The sequence below is a fragment of the Elgaria multicarinata genome, chromosome 10, assembly GCF_023053635.1.
Source record: "Elgaria multicarinata webbii isolate HBS135686 ecotype San Diego chromosome 10, rElgMul1.1.pri, whole genome shotgun sequence".
NCBI lineage: Eukaryota > Metazoa > Chordata > Lepidosauria > Squamata > Anguidae > Elgaria > Elgaria multicarinata.
Window position 1 is genome coordinate 26,874,586 of NC_086180.1, and position 19,504 is coordinate 26,894,089.

The window sequence follows — 19,504 nt, forward strand, 5'->3', positions numbered from 1 at the left end:
CTAGAAACCTTATTCAGTGACTTTTCTGAATTCTGACAGTTCACATATATCAGGGTACACTATGTGATGCCTATGGGAACAAATTGCACCCCCAGACACTTTTCTTGAATCCTGCTAAGGTGTCCTACCCCCTTCTATTTAAAATAAAAAAGACATTTTCTTACCAACAGTTGGGATTGCTGTGAAATAGGTTTCTGTTCGTGCTGAAAACTGTGGGTTCAGAGGAGTTGTTTATTGTGTTGGGGCTCAGCCCCCTGCCTTTTATGCAGTCTTTGGGGCAGCTTACTTGTCCTTTGCCAGGCCTCCCATGGCAGCCATTTTCTGGTGGTGCCAAAGGAAGTTTCTCAAATTGTGCCCTTGACCCAAAAAGGTTGCCTACCACTGACCTACATGTTTTAAAACATTATTTTGCAACCAGAAGTGCCAGAAATCTGCTATTACAAAATAAAGTCCTCAAGAAGCTAAATTCTGCAGTAAATACCACATTTTTGCAGCTTGTCTGAATCCCTGCCATATTGTTGCATGCTTCAAGAGTTGGGAAGGAGGACAGAATAATCACTAGCCTGTTAATCCTACCACATCTGGTCCTAGTCATAACTCAGTACAACCATAGAAACTGAATGTTTATACTGGGAGTATGAATTCTAGTAAGAACCAAGGCACACCAGTACAAAGATATGCCAGTTCATGTTTCTTAGGAATGACAATGAGATAACCTTTGTCCTAAATATTCATGTGATCCTTGTGAAATATCCTCAAAATGGAAAAACTTGAAATTATCACACACTGAAGAAAGCTAGAAAACACAGGATGGATATTTTTCTCCATTGCAGTTCCAAAATGCCTTTTTAAATGAGCAATTATCTTTCTAGATTGATTCTAATTAATTCTTTTACTTCCAAATGACTGATTCTTAGCTGAGTCTAGAGGGCAAATTTGCTTGTCTTTATTTCCAAGCGTATACAGAGTGAGAAAAATGTAAGCAATAGACATAGCTGGCGGGGGCGGGGTTGTTTTAGCATGCAAGAATTGTCAGAAAAAAACACCATTCATTGTTGCATAAAGGAAATATTCTGGTTGTTTTCAGTCTCCAAAACTTTTAAACTTGCAGTTATTCAAAGTATTCTTAAGGGAAATTGCTCTGACTTTTTTTTTTTTTAAGTGCAGACTGTTGCAGAATAATTAGCTCAAGATATGTGGTTTGTGCTGATTCCCAAGCATGTTATCAAATTGCTTCTTAAGAATAACTTACAGCATAATACAGGAGATAGCAGGGAGTTATGAAAAAGGGGAATTGAATCTTGATGGTAATTTTTTTTCTTGATAGTTTTGTAGTGCAAAGTAGTAAATTTAAGTTGTGGCAATGTGTTTTTCATATAAAAATGTTAATTAATGTATGTGGCTTTCTCTATCTCCCCCCACACACACTTAATATATGTTTCTTAAACAGTCAATACTCTGATTATATAAAGGAAGAGCTGATGCTTCACTTAAATCCTGCAGCCAAAACTGGTTTTCCCCACACACTACTATGTATACACTGGCATACATTTGTTATGAGGGATGTACAGATTTTGTTAAATCCATTTCCTCTTCATTTCGCGGATTGCTAGGCATCTTTTGTTCCACTGTCCACTCAGCCCAGCCTACCTCACAGGGTTGTTGTGAGGATAGAAATGGAGAAGAGGAGGATTGTGTATGCTGCCAGTGTGGTGTAGTGGCTAAGGTGTTGGACTGGGAGTCGGGAGATCCGGGTTCTAGTCCCCACTCGGCCATGGAAACCCACTGGGTGACTTTGGGCCAGTCACAGACTCTCTGCCCAACCTACCTCACAGGGTTGTTGTTGTGAGGATAACATGGAGGGGAGGAGGATTATGTATGTTGCCTTGGGTTCCTTGGAGGAAAAAAGGCAGGATATAAATGTAATAAATAAATGCCACCTTGGAGGAAAAAGGGTAGGATATAAATGTAATCAATCAATTTCATTCCATTTGTGCAAATTCACATTAGCATTATGTACATTAGAGCAAGCACACATTAATGTTAATGTAAATTTGCAAAAATGCCACCCAAAGATTTAAAAATACTCAGAAAAAGTTAGTCTGCTGTGGAATGTGCAGGTTGGATTCACAGAAATCCAAATTCATTTGAATCCATTGCAGATTTATCCAACATTGTTAAATATGGCCAGTATCGCAGCCATTGAAATGGCTCCAAAATACACGCTTTTTTTTTTTACTAAGCAGGCAAACTAAATGTTTAAGCTATGCCTAAGCAATACAGCATTTTCATAAATGTTCTTGACACACTTTTTCATTTTGTTTTGTTCCAAAAGAACAAACCCCTGATTTTCAAAATGTTCCTCTGTATACATCTCATGATATTACTTGGCTTGTGTTGATCCTAATTCCTACTACTATGCTAACTTCAGCATTAATTGTTTCAGTTAGAGTGCATTCCTATGCATCTCTACACAGAAGTAAGTCCCATTGGGTTCTATCCACTGTTAGTCCTACTTAAAGCAGACCCATTGAAATGATTGGGGCTTAAGTAAATCACGAATATGATGAAGTCCCATTCATTTCAATTTGTCTGCTTGTTTTTCCCACTCTTCCCACTCACTTTCCTGGCTTAATTAAACAGATTCCTCATCCTTTGTTCTTTCTTCCTGCTGGCTTCCAGATGCAACACACCCTGTCAGGATGTTCTCCTGCAGACGTCCCATTGAAACAAAAGGGAATTGTTCAAGAATATGGTCATGTTTTTAACTTTGCTGAGCAGCTCATTTTTAAAGCTATATTTTGGCTGATTAAAAGCTATATTTGACAATGTCAAATATAGGAGCATTTTTAATGGAAAGGGCCAGACTACATCTCAACCCTCTTAGGCTGGGATTTGTCAAGACTTACAGTAGATTCCACTCAAAAGCAATGTGTTTGAGGTGATGTGAATGAGATGCTTGTGATCTGTGATGGATTGTTCACACAGGCATTCACTATTCGATGCTGCATCATAAAGTGGTGAACATGTATGTGTGAATTAGCCTTATTCTAGAATTGGGATTTGCAACATGTTGCAGTCCAGAGTACTCTTTTTCACCATTCCAGTCAACCATGCTGTTGTTTTTATACTGTTTTTTATGTTTTGATGGTTTTTAAATTTTATATACTTTTAATACCATTTTTAATTGTTGTAAACCGCCCAAAGAGCTTCAGCTGTGGGGCGGTATATAAATGTAATAAAATAAATAAATAAATAAATAAATGCCCTCCCTCACCATACTCCATTTTATTCCCTCCTGTAACAACCAGCCAGCTAGTATTCCATAGCCACAGAGAACTGTCAGTACCCATTGGGCTGTTTACGGGGGTCCCCAAAAAAGTTTTTCCTGTATTTTTGCAAACATTTGGGTTTCCCCAAGCCTACGTGTGTGTGTGTGTGTGTGTGTGTGTGTGTGTGTGTGTGTGTGCTATTTTGACTGCATAAGCAATGACACTCACAGCCTGACCACTGGATAGAAAAGTAACTGGGGAATAAACATATTGTATATCCCTCATATGAGGCAAGGGATGCTGCAACACAGAGCTAGAACAGATAGGATGGCAGCCAGAAGAAAAGTACTTGCCTGTATACATGCTCCAAGCACAAATCCATCACATGTGGGATGAAACAGACATGACGGTGGAAACAGGACTGTGCTGGGCTAATCACACACTCTGTCACATTAAAAAGCACCTACCACATGAGTTCACATGTAGAGGTGGCACACCAGCAGACAACCGGACACCAATCGAAACAGCCAACACAAAATGCTAAGGATGTTTATATGCGATTCAGTGCATGTGGATGCTTTATCCAGGACACAGATTTATTCCATGTTGCTACAGTCGCATCTGTTTTGGCCCAGAGAAGCAAACTACCCAATTGGTCCTAAAGAGAGGTTGAAATCCACTTCTTTTCTTCCACCTGCTCTCTACGTTTCAATGTATGTCCCTTAGGGGCAATCCCATGGGCTGCGCCCTCACTGCTAGGAAGCCCCCGAACCCGGAGGCTTCTGAGATTCCTGTGCCCTGCCAGGCTGAAGCTGGAAAGGCAGGAGGAATGGCAGACACTATCTTTGCCTCCTCATCCTCCGATCTCCTTTATTTTAGCTAGATAAGCTTTTCAGCCCATCTAGCAAACAGGCTTCGGAAGAGGAAGAAAAGAAGCTGGAGGAGGCTCAGGATAAATCGCATCCTGGCCTCTCCGGTCTCCTCCCCTCCCTGCCCACTAGCACACACCCTTTCACCCTTCTCCAAGGCTGATTTTCCAACCTTGGAGAGGCAGCCAGCATGGTTCTCTGTGCACCGGCTGCAAGGTGGCCGGGGCCAGATCTCCAACTCCCCTTTCTGAGGTCACAGCACTGTCTCCAGCCTTGAAGGGGGCTTTACAAGTGATCCTATGCTCCCTGAGACGCTCACCCAGTGACTACAGTACTGCTTTCTCTGCTGTCAATCTTGTTTGGAAACCTATTCAGATATACAGACTGCTTATATGAATGCATATCTTTCCAATATGAGTGCTGAATTTCTGTTAATGTTATTCTGAAGTGACACTGCCTTTATTTCTTTTTCTGTTGTTATCTGCAAATTTTAAATAAAAATTGAAGAGAAAGAAATCCATTTCTTTTGTGTTTTAGCATCAGGTGTGAAAAGGGTAACAGGGCCCTCTGCTTTCATTTGACAACTTTGGGGGCAATCAAATCAATGTTAGATGAAGAAGAGAGAGAAATATAGACACGTAAAAGCAACCACCCACATCCCTTGAAACATCCTACAGACTGTGGGGTTTTGCTTGGCCATTTAAGCAGCCATCAGACTGCCTTTCAGACCAACACAGCTCAGGCAGGCTTGCTGCCATAATAATACAGTACCTGGATGAGACCCTGTCGGAGTAAGGCGGTGTGCACACACCCCGGGACATCCCCACTGAGCACCAATGAGCCGTTCCCATTGCTCAACCGCCAGCTCCCCCGAAGGCTATGTGCAGCTACTCCTGCCGTCGCCGCCAGCCTTAGCGGGGTCGGAACCCCCGCCGATCCGCTCCTCCACAAGGCGACCAGGAGCAGGACCACGAGCAAAATATCTCTCCTTAGCATCCTGGACTGCTCCAGCTAACGAGGAGTCCAGGCAGTAGCGATGGGATTAAAGATCCATTGTGTGTATTGGAGGGGGATGGGGGAGTTAGCAGCGGTGGTGCTGGAGGAGGCGGAAGAAATAAGAAGACGCCCAGCAGTTCAGCCCAAAGACGCACAACTTCTCTGATCTTGCTGCGCATTGGCCCGCATCTGCTGAGAGCCTCCGGGTAGGCGGAGTTCTCTTGCACCTTCGCTCTCGGCGCAGTGGAGAAATACGCCTGCGTACATCTGCTGCCTCCTTACTCTGTGTGAGTGTGTGCCTCTGGTATGTCGGTAGATGGATAAGTAGGTAGATGATGATTGAGTGTCCACTAAAGCTTATGCCAAAATAAGGGCACAATCTGATTTATGTTTGGACGGGGGAGGGGGGAGTCCTACAACTCCCAGCACGCCCCAGTCAGGAGCTGGAGCATGCTGGGAGTTGTAGGACTTTTTCCCTGAGCAAACATGGATAGGATTGCGCCGGAAATGTGTTAGCCTTCGTGTTCCTCACGATTCTCACTTGGTTTTGCTGCAACCGACTAACACGGCCATCCTCAGGACATTGTGACGACGACAGGATCGGATCGGCTTCTCAGCACGTGTCCCTTGAGCGCCGGTCTCAGTGGAAGGAGAGAAGCCGCGGCGCGCCCTGCCTCTTCCACCCTGGGGAAAGGGGAATCGGGCGATTTCCATCCTGTTTTCGTTTCCCTAATAAACTCGGGTCTTTCTGTTCCTCCGCCCTACCCCAACTCGTCATCAACCAACGCAGCAAAGCCTCTTTCAGGTCCAAGTCACTCCTACCGCTGTTCGCCTTGCCAACCCTTTCAGCAGCCCTTTTGGACTTCAGCCAAGGGGTTTGCCTTCTTTTTTGCCGAAGCACCCCACCGACTAGCTTCCTCTCGGCTGCTCCTGTGGCACCTTGCGACTGCGTTTTTAATCCGCCCCTTCACTTGCGCATTTCAATCGGCCCATCTCTGGGTTCATCTTCTGCCCTTGTCTTGCTTGTGACCAATAAAATAAATGTTCTGAGTTCTTTGGGGAGCGACTGGATCCGTTTTGCATAATTGTCTCTATGAGGCAGCTTAAAGCTGTAATGTACTTTCTTCCGTCTAAAATTTAGCTTGTTCTCTCTTGCTTTTGCTAACTTCTCAATTTTCTGACACTGATGATTAGGCCTCACTGGATGTGAAAATATATACTTTCAGTTTTACCCATTCCTTCAAGCCAATCCTCTTGTCCTTCACTGCTCCTGGAGCTCTTTAACCAACCCCACCTCCATCCCCCATTACTGGTCAGCACAAAATATTTTATTTCAGTACTAAAAAAAAGCACCTGAAGCTTATCTGTGACGTTTGTAGAGATAAATAGGGAACATCTCTCAAAATTAGTGCTGTCAACCAAATGAAGATTGCTTACTTGCCTATTGAGTCATGTTTATTAAAACAAATTTTTTGAGAGAATAGGTCCCTGATCATATTCAAACAGATTAGTCTGTACATTTAGGATTCTGGATTTTCTTTCCAACTATAGGTGTTAAATAGTAATAGTAATGCCAGGTACATGGTAGCATCACCAATTACTGCTATAGATGTTGTAAATGCTCACACTGTGCTAACCTTGTATACATTTCAGCACTGTATACACATGTGGTATATCTTGTTCAGACTTAAGGCTTTTTTGTTTTATTGGGGAGAAACACACTCCTTCAGCCCAAAGTGGTATAGCTCTTCTTGCATATGTGGTACACAATTTAAATGCCTAGGACCTAAATGGATCTGACTGGCAAGAAACACATATGCTGGTGTGAAACTATCCAGCTGTAACAACAGATATAAATAGGAGATACTTAATAATCCATACAAGTTACAGTTGTTTGTCAAATATACTGACTACTGACCAGAGAACTTGGCATATTGTAATTGATCAGAATGGGAATCCCTCTACAAGGATCCCCAACCTTTTTGGATTGTTGGTCATGCTTGGAATATTGTTAGTGTGTTGTGAACAGTCTCACAAAATGGCTGCCAAGGGGAATTTGCCCATAGGAGGCATGACCAATCACAAAATGCTCACTTCCCAGGAGGCCAACTGCTGAAAGTCAAAGAAAAGTAACTTGTCCAAGAATCTAAGTACAAGGAAAAGTGGTTTGTGGAGGGCAGTCTTTCACTTTGATGCTTGCTGGACTCCCAGTTAAAATAATTTTTAAAAAATCATAACAAAATAAAATCAGAATGGCCAGGGAACATGGTGGGTACCAAGAGGGGTGTCCAAGAGCACATTGGAGAATCCAGACTCTACAAAGGAGCCTGGAGCTGGTAAAAGAGAGCTTTGGCTATTGGGTGGTATAAAAATGTAATAAATAAATAAATAAATAAATGGCTGTGTAAAGCTGAGAGTGGGGATAGCTATAAGCACTAAGACCCACTTGAGAGAAGCAGGGTCAGTAGAATATTTCAGTGTATAATTTAACTTCCCCTCTATAGGGATGCGGCTGCCTCTGCATTTACACTTTAATCATTCTATAAGCTACTCTGCTCCCTAAGGAAGTTCTCCTCGAACCTACACTATATTCTTTTAGATGTCAGGTGAAGACCTTTTTATTCTCTCAGTATTTTAACAGTCTATAAATTAATTTTAACTTTGCTATTTTAAATTTGTATTTCTGCACTGCTGCTGATTTTATCCTGGTTGTGCTTTTATATTGTATTTTATATCATGGTTTTATACTGTTGTTTTATACTTTGAATGGTTTTTATTTTTGTGAACCACCCAGAGAGCTTCGGCTATTGGGCGGTATAGAAATGCAATCAATAAATAAATAATCTGGCTATTTTCTATTACACATATCCATTGCGGAAACTCAGAACAGGCCCTGATCTTTCACGTTTACTGTGCTTTAAAGAGGAACGAATATGTCATCAGTTCAGAAGTCTTATTATCCCAACACAACCTCATCAGACAGAAAACTCCTCTTTCCGTGAATTATGATTGTATCTAGCCACTGCTCTCTGGGAGCTTATGTTGCAGCTACTTTAGAAAGGGTAAATACCATTAAAATTAACCCCATTCAAGGTGAACAAATGGACTTTTGAAAAGCTAATGGGGATTAGACAAATTCGTGGAGGATAAGGCTATCAATGGCTGTTAGTCCTGAAGGTTATAGGCTAACTCCAAGGCAATAAGCCTATGAACATCAGTTGCTGGGGAACATAAGTGGAAGGGAGCCATTTTATTTCATTTCATTTATATCCCATCTTTTTCCACTTGCAAGGGACCCAAGGCAGCTTACATAATCTTCCTCTCCTCTCTATTTTATCCTCACAATATCCATATCAGGTAGATCAGGCTGAGAGTCAATGACTGGTCCAAAGACACCCAGTGAGTTTTATGACCAAGTGGAGACTAGAGGTCAGAAGTCCCAGTGGAACACTCAAAGTACTACCCCACACTGGAACTCCTATTTTTGCACTGGTGCACTTCTGTCCTACTTTTAGGTGTCCCACAGGCAGCTGGTTAGCTACTGTGTGAAGAGAATGCTGGACTAGATGGACCCTTGTCCTGATCGAGCATAGATCTTACATGTTTTAAGGAATCTGTCATCAGTTCAGAAGTCTTACTATTCCAGCACCACCTTATGAGACAGAAAACCTTTCCTCCTGTGAATCATGGATGTATATAGCCAGTGCTTTTTGGAAACTTATGTTGAGGCAACTTTATAAAGGTTAAATAGTATGAAAATTAACCCCTTTCAAGATGAGCTAGTGAAGTTTTAGAAAAGCTTCAGTACTGACATTTCCACCTATTAACTCTGCTGTCCATCCTCAGCCCATATTTCTGCAGCCTCTGAATCTAGAGTTGTTTCAGGTGAAAAGACTCCTCAACCATGTGCATTTGGGTTCTGAACACCCTTAAAAGGGTTGGGGGTTTCCTTTTCCAAACATACAAAATTTACTGGGAAGACTTCATTTAGCAACATAGCTCAAAATAAAACATCAGCAACATTTGCATAGTTGCAAACGTTGCCTATTATTTAGTTTGGCTTTGGTGGGTGAAATATACCTTCCAAACTGCTTGCCCTGCCTGCGTGGCAAATTTGTCCTTGGAACAACTGAATCACAGTAGTCACTTGCCATGCAAACATACATTTCATTCAAACAACTGCTGTCCCTCCACAGACCGGAAAAACCTCCAACTTGCTGCTGTGTGAATTGGCTCAGAAAAATGCTAGGATGCTTATAGAAAACAATGCATGACGTTTTACCACTGGCTCCCTATTGACATGTCCTTATTGCTGCAAGATTTGCAGTTGTAGAGCAGTAGTTTGGTATTACATTACTGCAAAAAGAGCCAGCAGTACTTTATTGCTGTTTCCCCTGGGAAGCTTAAAAGGGACAGTGTGGATAGTTCTAGACAACCACTGCTCTCCTGGGCAGAAATAGATGGGTTGAGTGCCCACCTTTTACTCAGTGGAAGCAAATCGATGGCAGTAATTATTTTCCCCCAGCATGGAAATCAGATGAAGAAGAACAGCACTACTTTAATGCCCACTGACAAATCTTCATGAACCAGATGGAAGTGGATTGCTTTGCTGCTGAACTAATGTGTACTCCTACAAACAAGGGGAGAGAGCTGCTGGTGAACATAACACCCTCTCATCCCAGTCTTCCACAAATCCATTATTACCCTGCTCAAGTACCAGTGTTGCTTTAAAGTGGAGAATTTAGGCCCTGCAGAACCTCAGTGTGACAAAATCACAATGCTTGCCATGTTGAATTTGTATTAATGTTTATGTGTTTGCTGTGTTAAATAGAGCCCAGGTAAGTTAGGGTTAATTGTATGGTAGTGAGTGAAAGGAGTGTGGGTGTGTGGACTGAGTTTATAGTCAGTTAAGAGATAGGAGTTAGGAGATAGGGCCTTAGAGATTGATGAAGCTGCATCTAGTTAGTGGGGTAGAATAGGCAGACTAAGACCAAGAGCTGAGTAATTAATTATGATATAACATCTCTTGTATTAAATAATTATTGATTTCTTTGTTTTTAAATATAAAATCCCACGTGTTGTTCATCTTTATGCACTACCAATAACAAACATATTTCCTGGGTACTTCTATTTGGGTAAAGGAAACATATTGGGCATATTGGGCATCCCTTTTACTTCGAGAATATAGGAGCTGAACTTGGGGGTTAAATGAGGCCAGCTGCCCCAAAGCAGAGGCAGAAGGACCCGAGGGCAGGTCGCATCACACTCAGCTTTAAACATCAAGGTAAAGACAGATATAATACCCATCTGACCGCAGTAACTCATGCACCAGCCCAAGCTGCACTTCTACAGTATGGTTTTTGTGGGGCTGCCTTTGAAGTCAGTTCAGAAACTTCAACTCATGCAGAATACAGCTGCCTGGATGTCAGAGGGGGCCAGAAAGTCAAAACATGCAACACAGAATTTGTACTGGCTAAATTACCTACCAGTGCATTTCCATGCTCAATTCAAAGCACTGGTGCAGACCTTTACGGCCCTTTAACCAGGTCGTAAGCTGTTTTCTAAAGGGCTGCCTTCACTCGCATGACCTGTCTCTTCACTAAGATCAGCCCCAGAGCTCCAGCTTGTGCACCCACCGATAAGATCAATTAGGTAGCCAAATATGAGAGACAGCACCTTCCTGGTGATGGCTCCATAGTTATGAAGCTCCTTTCCTAATGAATTACTCTTAGCTCCTTTAGTGCAGCCTTTCAGGAAAGCCTTAAAACCATCTCTCTTCCAGGCTGCCTTTCCTTAATGATTTCAGTTATATGATTCTGAGCTATTTTTAAAAGTTTGAAATCTTAAAAGTTACAGCAGATGGTGAAGCTTGGGCTGCTTGGTGATCATTTCTAACATCTGACGACAGATCTACCTTATCTGTGTATCACCACCAGTGCTGGCTCCAGGTTTTTGAGGCCCCATGGACAAGACAGCATCAATGAGTTGCAAAAGGCCAAATCCAGCTAACCTCCAGGGGTCCCCCAAATGGCCATGCCCTCCGGCTCCTGCCCCCTGCAATGGTTTGGAGGTTTCCCAGCTATAGAACAGTTTTTTTCATCCACTTTAAAAGACTGAGATGCCTCTCCTAAGGCTAAGTTTATTTATTTATTCCATTTATATCCTGCCTATTTTCCTCCAAGGAACCTAAAGCGGTGTACATAATCCTCCTCTCCATGTTATCCTCACAACAACCCTGTGAGGTAGCTTGGACTGAGAGTATGTGATTGGCCCAGAGTCACCCAGTGGGTTTCCATAGCTGAGTGGGGACTAGAACCCGGATCTCCCGACTCCCAGTCCAACACCGTAGCACACTACACCACACTGGCACACTTATTGATAGTGGCAATAAAACCTTTAACCTACTGTTGGTATTTTGGCCCTGCCCATTTTGCATTTGGAATGTGCCCCCCCCCCCCCGAGCTTCTTGGAAATAGAATTCAGCCCTTCGGCTGAAGGAGGCTCTGCACCCTTGATCTCCCTACTCACTTGCTCTTGGCCCTTATCCTCTTTCTCATCATTGCTACCCCTTGCTTACTTGACAAGCAGAGAGCAAGGTGGCACTGACATCTATTGCTCCTCCTTCTCACCACCTCCATTGTCTGGGCCAGACTGAGACAGGTGGACAAGCAGGTTACATTGGTGAAGAGGATCATCTTCAATGGTCCTTCTCCAGGAGGCCCTGCCAATGGAAGTGAGGCAGGTGGCTACCAAGAAGAGGTCTTCTGTGGCACCCTGGTTATGGAAAGAGCTTCCCAGATAGGCTCACCTGGGGCCTACAATGTGCTCTTTCCAGTGCCAAGTGAAGACCTTTTTCTTTATTTAAAGGACATTTTAACCTTTTAATTCTATTGTTTAAAATGTTATTGTATTTTAAATCTCTGCACTGCTGCTACATTTTGCTTTCATACTGAAGTTTTTAAACTTTTAAATTTTATATTGCATTTTATGCTATATTTTGTGGTTTTATTTGTTGTGAACTTCCCAGAGAGCTTCAGCTATTGGGCGAAATAGAAAGTTAATTAATTAGAGGGGAAAGTTAATTAATTAATTAAAGGAGCAAATCCAGGAGGCTGGTGTCTGTGAAACACTGCTGGAGTGCAGATCCCGGAGCCCGCCTAACTTTCTCTTTATTAATGTTTTTTGTTATAAATTTTAACAGAACGAAGCAAAACAAAATCTAAAAGGGAAAAAAAGCAAGGGGGGGAGTATGTCGACATGATTGAATGTATCAATTTCAGTTACCTGCCTACCTTTGACACCAGCCCTGATTTTCTCCATTATGTACACCTTATGAGAATGTGACCTAGATAGACTGGTAAAGATATAAAGAATCTTATAGCACATGTTCTTCAGTCACAGGGTGAGCATAGCTTTGTAGTCAAAATGAAAGAGATGTGTATCCATGATCCAAGCACTCAGCTCCAAGTTTTAAGCAGATTGTTTACTGTTTTTGTGTATGTGTTTTAAAGCGCCACATATTTATCCTTTCATCCATCTTGTTATTAAGAAGAAAAACAGAGGAGCAAAACTGTTCTGGAGGTTGGTGGGTATATCTTGGTTGCATCATGGAGGGCATTGAGAGGGATGGAGCCAATCTGTGCTGTCCACAGCCAACTTTTTCAGTCAAGCAGAATTGGGTTTTGCACAGCCTGATTTGAGAGGAACACTTGGATTGATTGAAGTGAAGTTGTTTCCAAGACAGCCCCACTGCTCTGAAAAATAGCATCCGTCTTCATATTACATTTTCTAGCACTTATGTCTGCAACGTCAACATATGGACAATGCTAAGATTTCCACTGGTCAGGAAGATGGAACTTAAGTTCCCTGCATGACTTCTTGTGCGAAAATGTCCCGATGCCCACCCCTGCTTTAAAAGGTGCTACAACAATGTCCAACTGTATTGTTTATATATCACTTTCAGTGTGCTCAACATTTGTTTATTGACTAAGTTCCATTTCTAATCTACTTCATTGAATGGGCTCAGGGTAGCTTAGCATTAAAATGTCAACCATGTCATACATACAAATATTTACTAAGTTACTAGGATATTGTAAAAATGGCAAAAATAAGATACTACTCCAGGACTAGATTTCAGGATCACCCAATAAGGTTGATGGGCAATTTTCAGGACAAAAGAGTCATGACAGAAAGAACTTGATACAACATACAATTGATCAGCGCTGCAAGATGTGCTGATGGCCACCAGCCTGGATGGCTTTAAAATGGATTGGGCAGATTAATGAAGAATAGATTTTTTTTCTATAGATGTTATGATGGCTAAATGGAATCTCCATGTTCAGAGGCCAGCAGTGCCTTCATGCCATGCTGGTGGGCTTCCTGCAAGGCTGGATTAGCTGGAGATTGCTCTGACCAAGTAAGATACTTTCTGAATTAGAATTACCTTGCCGCCCCATTTACCCCATTCATCATCTTCTATAGTCATTCACAGTAATAATCCACATATTACCCAGGGAAAACAGATGCCAAGTTTGGACTGCATCCAATGTTAGTCCTACTTAAGAGTAGATCCTTTGAAATGAACAGGACATTAGTTAGACTAACATTGGATAATACCAATAGTCACCGAAGATGCAAGAACTAAGGCTGCTGCTTATAAGGCTAGATAAACAGAAGATAAATTTGGGCTCATTCTGCCCCCCTATAGTGTCTTCCAATGCTAAGGATACCTCCCCATTTGTCAACGGCTGCTCATCCTGATGGCTATATGCTAGAGGCTGTATGCCTATGGATACTGCTGGGGAACATAGGTGGGAGGGTGCTGTTGCACTCATGTCCTGCTTGTTGGTTTCAAATGGGCAGCTGGTTGGCCACTGGGTGAAAAGAATGCTGGACTAGATGAACCCTTGGTCTGATCCAGCATGGCTCTTCTTAGTTCTTATGTCCTGATTATGCACTTCAATACACCTTCTTCCATTAATTTTGCTTTGCATGGGAGCCACAGTGCAGTGAATGGCAAAGGGGACTGTAGACAGTCTGGTGAGGAACACAGGAAGCTGCATGCTACCAAGTCAACCATCCGTCCATCTAGCCCACTACTGTCAGGGGTTCTTCAGAGTTTCAGGAAGGAGTCTTTCCCAGCCCTACCTGGAGATGCTGGGGAATGAACCAGAGACCTTCTGCTTGCAGACAAACCATGTGTTCTACAACTGAGCTAGGGTTCTGGTTGCTGAGCTGGAGGTGTCTTGTTTGAATCTGCCTCCATGCTCACACTAACATGGGGTCAAGTTAGTGGAAAAGTTTGGAGAGGGAACACAGTTCAGTGGGAGAATGGAGAATATTCCGGGTTCAATCCCTGACATCTCTAGTTAAGACAAGGATCAGGAAGCAACTGATGTGGATGATCTCCAGCCAAGAACCTGGAGAGTGGCTGCCAGTCAGAGCAGGCAATACTAGGCTAGCTGACTTGGCCCATTTGTATGTTGCCTACTGCTATTTATTGAGGTGTTCCTTGTGATAAATACACTTAAAAATGAACCATTTATTTTCATAATATGACTTATGATCAGAGCTATTGAAATAAGTACCTTAAAAACCATTATGATAGCACAGCAACAACTTCCTCCTCCTGTCAAACTAGTTAAAAAATACCAGCCAGATGTCATGCTTCCACTAGAGAAATCCTTCTCTGAGGAGGAGCTAGAGCTCCCAGACAGGCAACGCCAAGAAAATCTACCCATGTCAGATCTGGGAGAGCCTGGGCCCTCAGACATCACTGCTAGTCCATCCTTGCAGGAGGAAGGGAGTACCACCTCTGAGGCAGAGACTGAGCAACCACCTAGCCCTCAAGAGCAGCTAATAAGGCTCCTCTGAGAAGGAGTGCTCGATTATCAAGGAAAACACCTCAGGTAAAGAGAACTCCTCAGGAGCAAGGCTTTTCTCCCATATAGGAATTTTGCCAGAGGGCTTGTAACACATTGCAGCTGAGCCCTGGGTGGGGCTCAGAAAGCTTGGACCATACAAGGCTTCAATTTTAGTCTAGCCAGTCCTGGAACAACATCCTTATATCACTTCCAGTGCCTTGCATCTTGCTTTCCGGACCTTGACTTGTAATTGACTTTCTGTGCTACCAATACTTGTTCACCTCGACGCTGCTTCTGTGGATTGTATCTTACTGCTTAACTGTACTTTGACTCTTGCTGGGATACCGGACTGAAACCTTTGTTGCCTTGCCTTTTGGATTGCCTCATAATTTGCTTTAATACGGAGTCTGATTCAGCCATAGCAGGACACCAGGATGTAAACTGAGCAGAGCCGGGCCATTATAAGCATGGTCCATCCTTGCAACATATATCTAGCTGAACTTTAAAGAACGTCTTCAAAGGTTTTTCTCCAAGTGCCCCATACTAAACGAAGAGAGGCAAGTAACAACCAGGGAGGGCATTTTCAGCAGTGGTATCCCAGTTACAAAACAATCTTCCTGAACATGTTAGCACAACAAAATCCCTGTCTTCTTTTGGTTCAACCAGGCCTTTTAAACAGCTCGTCTCCTAGACCTCCTGGGTTTTAACATCTGTGTTTAATTTTGGGGCTGCTGGGAGTTTTGCTTGTTGTTGTATTTTGTTACTTTTGATTTTACGGTCCTATGTTCTATTTTGTATCTAAACTGTTTTGGTTTCTTTATTTTTTTTGGCTTATTATAAGCCATCCAGAGAACTTTACATTATGGGGTGGCAGACAAATGCCGTAACTAAAATATCCTGTTAGATCTATAAGGTGGAGTTCACATTTGCACAAAATTGCAGTACTGAAACACTCCTAGGAAACTCAGCATTGCAGCTATGAATCTTCTGTAAGCTGAAAGTAGAACAGGCTTCAATGTTCATTCGCATACTACCCAGAATCCTTTTCTAACTCACATATAAGGCTATAATGCTGTTTTCTCTAATCAATAAACCTGGCAATAATTGAGCAGGGTTCTGCTTCTTTCCCATTTTATTCTAGTGACTAATCTCGGAACAAGCAGAATTAAAACAGCGTGGTATCGAATTCCTAGCCCCATTGCTGTGCTTTTTAATGCAAGAACCAAACCAGCTGATAAGTAGTTCATAAGTACAGCTTGCCTCACTTGGTTTCGAAACTGAAGAATCACACACAGGAAGTGGTGGTTTGTGCTGTTTCCCAAAAGTGCATTTCACAAAAATAATTGAGGTAGCAGGAAGAACGTTATGAGGCTAAAAACAACTGCGTAATCTATCACCTTGCTCTATGGCAAGATTACTCCCCCACCCCATTTTATGGGGTTTTCACACATTACACAGCTGGTCTCATGGGTAGACATGGCTGGACACTTGCCAAGGGTCCACGCCCCATCAGGCTCCTTCTAATAAGATCATCCTCCTCGTCACCATTGCAGCCTGATTGTTCTCCTGCCTCTCGCTTTGGCTGAGGCGATGGTGGTGGTGAGAAGGAGCAATAGATGCCACTGCCAACTTGCTCAATGCCTGTCAAGCAAATAAAGTGGTAGCAATTATAAGATGAGCAATTGCCGCTGGTGACAATAGCAGTGAGAATGTAGACTCACTGAGGGAGCAGGCCTATAGAAGGTGTCTTTCCCCAGGCCCCTCAAAAAATTGGAGTTGGCACTGCACCATGTGTGCATTCAACAAGAAATCATAACCAATTATCTGACAAGTAGATCAGAATAATGTTAATTTTCACACAGGTATGAGTCACCCTATAGCCAAAGCCCTCAGGGAAACATAAATACAAAATAAAACAGATATCGTCAAACACCTACTGTCACATTCACACGTCACACTTTTAGTGTAAATTTCCCCCACCCCCCACAAAATGTAGATGTAAAATTATAATGTGTGAAGAGCCATATCTACAGCTAGGATTACACCATAGTCTCGGTTCTTTGACAGAAAGGAAGCAAGTGAAATTCTTCTCATCACCATGTTTTCATGTCAAAAAAAAAAAACCTCACTAGTTGAAATCTACTAATTATAGCCTGCAAGAACAGAGGAGACACCCCTCTTGAGAACATGCGCCAAACCAACCACATATTATCCTGTTCTCCTTAACTGCAGTGGGACACCGAGAGCAGGGCTAAATGGTGGCCTATGCCAGGAGAGTTTAACACAATCCAGTAAGTGAGGTAAACTATATACCACTGGAACAGCAAAAGCCAGCAATGCAGCTCCCCCCACTCAAACAATTAAGTCATTCAGAATAGCTAGAGTACAACTTCCTGTCACTAAATGTGAATTAAGAATCACCCACAGGCTCCTTTCTAGAACTTTGGATAGGCCTTGAAACTTAAGGGTTTGCTCACACTCCTCTCAGGCTTTCAGAACTGCTTCAGACATTATACTGAAGTGGCAATAGCTGATGCACAAGGAAACCCACACATCCTCTTTACACCATTACAACAGAACATCATTTTAATGAAACTACCAAAATGGGGAGTAATATTCTAGGTTACTGCAAAATGTGTGAACTGTACATTCATTTAGAACTCACAGGCCTCACCAGTTTCCCCTTCAGGCATTATGTGAATGACAAAGTGCTTTTGTTATGTTTTGAATCTATTTTCAGAGAAGCCATGTCTTCCTAAACCTGTGCCAGAACCATAGCACCAGATTAAACAATATATCAAAAAATATTTTCCTAAAAAATATAGCTAGCCCTACCTGGATTTTATTATTATTTTAGGGAGGGGCAGAAGAATGAGCTGGTTTACTCTAGAGAGGGAGTTCAAGTATCAGCCATGTTAGTCTACAGAGGTAAGGGGAGCCTAATATACGTTAAAATTAATTAGTGTTATTCTAGCACAAGAAACTTCATTAGAAAAAGGGGCCCAAGGCGGCTATTCCTTAATGTAACACTTACGGAAAATAAATGATTTATTCTAATCTTTATCTTAAATGTTAACACTTGAATGCAATCCTCTGCATGTTTAAGCAGAAAAAAAAGTCATGCAACTCCCAGCATGCCCCAGCCAGCCATAGGGCATAATCTAACCAACTAAATCTAAGCAGATTTACTTCCTATTGGTTTAAAACAGTTGGAATTAATGAGATTTAAGTATATTTGGCTGGATCATGCCCATGGTTATCTAAATATTGTTCTTCTCTGAATGTATTTATATAAAGTGCAAATTTTTATTTATCTCCATTCTATTGGATTAGAGGTACAATTCTTTTAAAAAACTTTTTAAAAAAGAAAAATGCAAATCATGGGTAGAAGTTATCTATTTTCAGAATAAACACCATTACTTCTCACACTGTATTAGTGTTCAAGTGAACAGCAAAAGGTAGTGCTTAAATCTTGGGCCAACTGTAAGCCCTCCACTTCCATACTACTTACAGACTTGAGTTTTTTTCCATGTTTTTGCTCCCCAGTAAACACAATTTTCTCAATATTTTTGGTCCCCAATAAACACAAACCCAACATTTCCCTTCCTATTTGTTGTTGGGTACCTTTGGTACAACGGAGATTTATGGGAATGAAGAAACTGAGGTAAGTTAGAAGTAGTTTTACATATGATACATTATACATTATATACACATTAAATTTGGGTAAGAAAGAGTGCCATGTGCAATTACTATTCTGTGGATAAAGGGAGCTCACGCTCCTCTGGGATAAATGGGAAGGGCATCCGGGCATACTCACACCCTCCCACCTGACTTTTCAGAGCTCAAATGCAAATTGCAACTTCTCCCACTGTGCAGCAACTTGCAGGAGGGTGCAATGTGCTATATAGTGTATTGGGAACTTGTTTTAATTGCATGTTTTCCTACAAGATGAGTAGCTCCACAACAGTATTCAACTTTAAGCGATTTGTCACCTCTGCTTTTGAGGGGGGGAAATGCTTTACACCGTAAATGCAAAAAAGTGACGCAAAATTTTAAACTGGAAGTTTATATTGGTGCAGGCACTTTTTCGTTTCTGTCACTTTTGGTATTCACATTTTCTGTGCCTCTTTGATTGGTCAGTCTTGACTGCTTAGGGACAAGAAAATAGAGCAGAGCATTGCGGATTCATTTTTTTTAAAAAAAAATACAACCCTTAGACATGTGTTTGTGGTAGGTGCTAGAATGGGGCCCCATTCTCCTCTCCCAACAGGATTATTTTCAGAATTGTGTTTCCTCCCATGCAAAATGTTCACACTACAGTTCAGGATTGCAAAGCAACTTCAGACTTGCACGTGAAACGAGTTCCTTAAGAGTAGAGTGTATTCCTTAAGATCGCCTGTTCTGTTACGACAAAGCTCTGATGGCTGATGTTCTATCCACAGCATAGGGAAAATGTTGATGTTCTCTGGTCCTTCTAAAAACTTAAAAAGTGATCTGTCCAATA

At 42.1% G+C, this 19,504-nt stretch overlaps 1 protein-coding gene across 1 annotated transcript in view; it reads right to left on the minus strand.

The window, feature by feature from the left end:
* MANBA (mannosidase beta) overlaps positions 1-5,226 on the minus strand; it is a 66,623-nt gene extending 61,397 nt beyond the window's left edge. The window contains exon 1 of the mRNA XM_063135922.1: positions 4,913-5,226. Within this exon, the coding sequence (XP_062991992.1) occupies positions 4,913-5,137 (225 nt within the window). The 5' untranslated portion in view covers positions 5,138-5,226. The remainder of the gene's footprint in view (positions 1-4,912) is intronic.
* Positions 5,227-19,504: the final 14,278 nt, after the last annotated feature.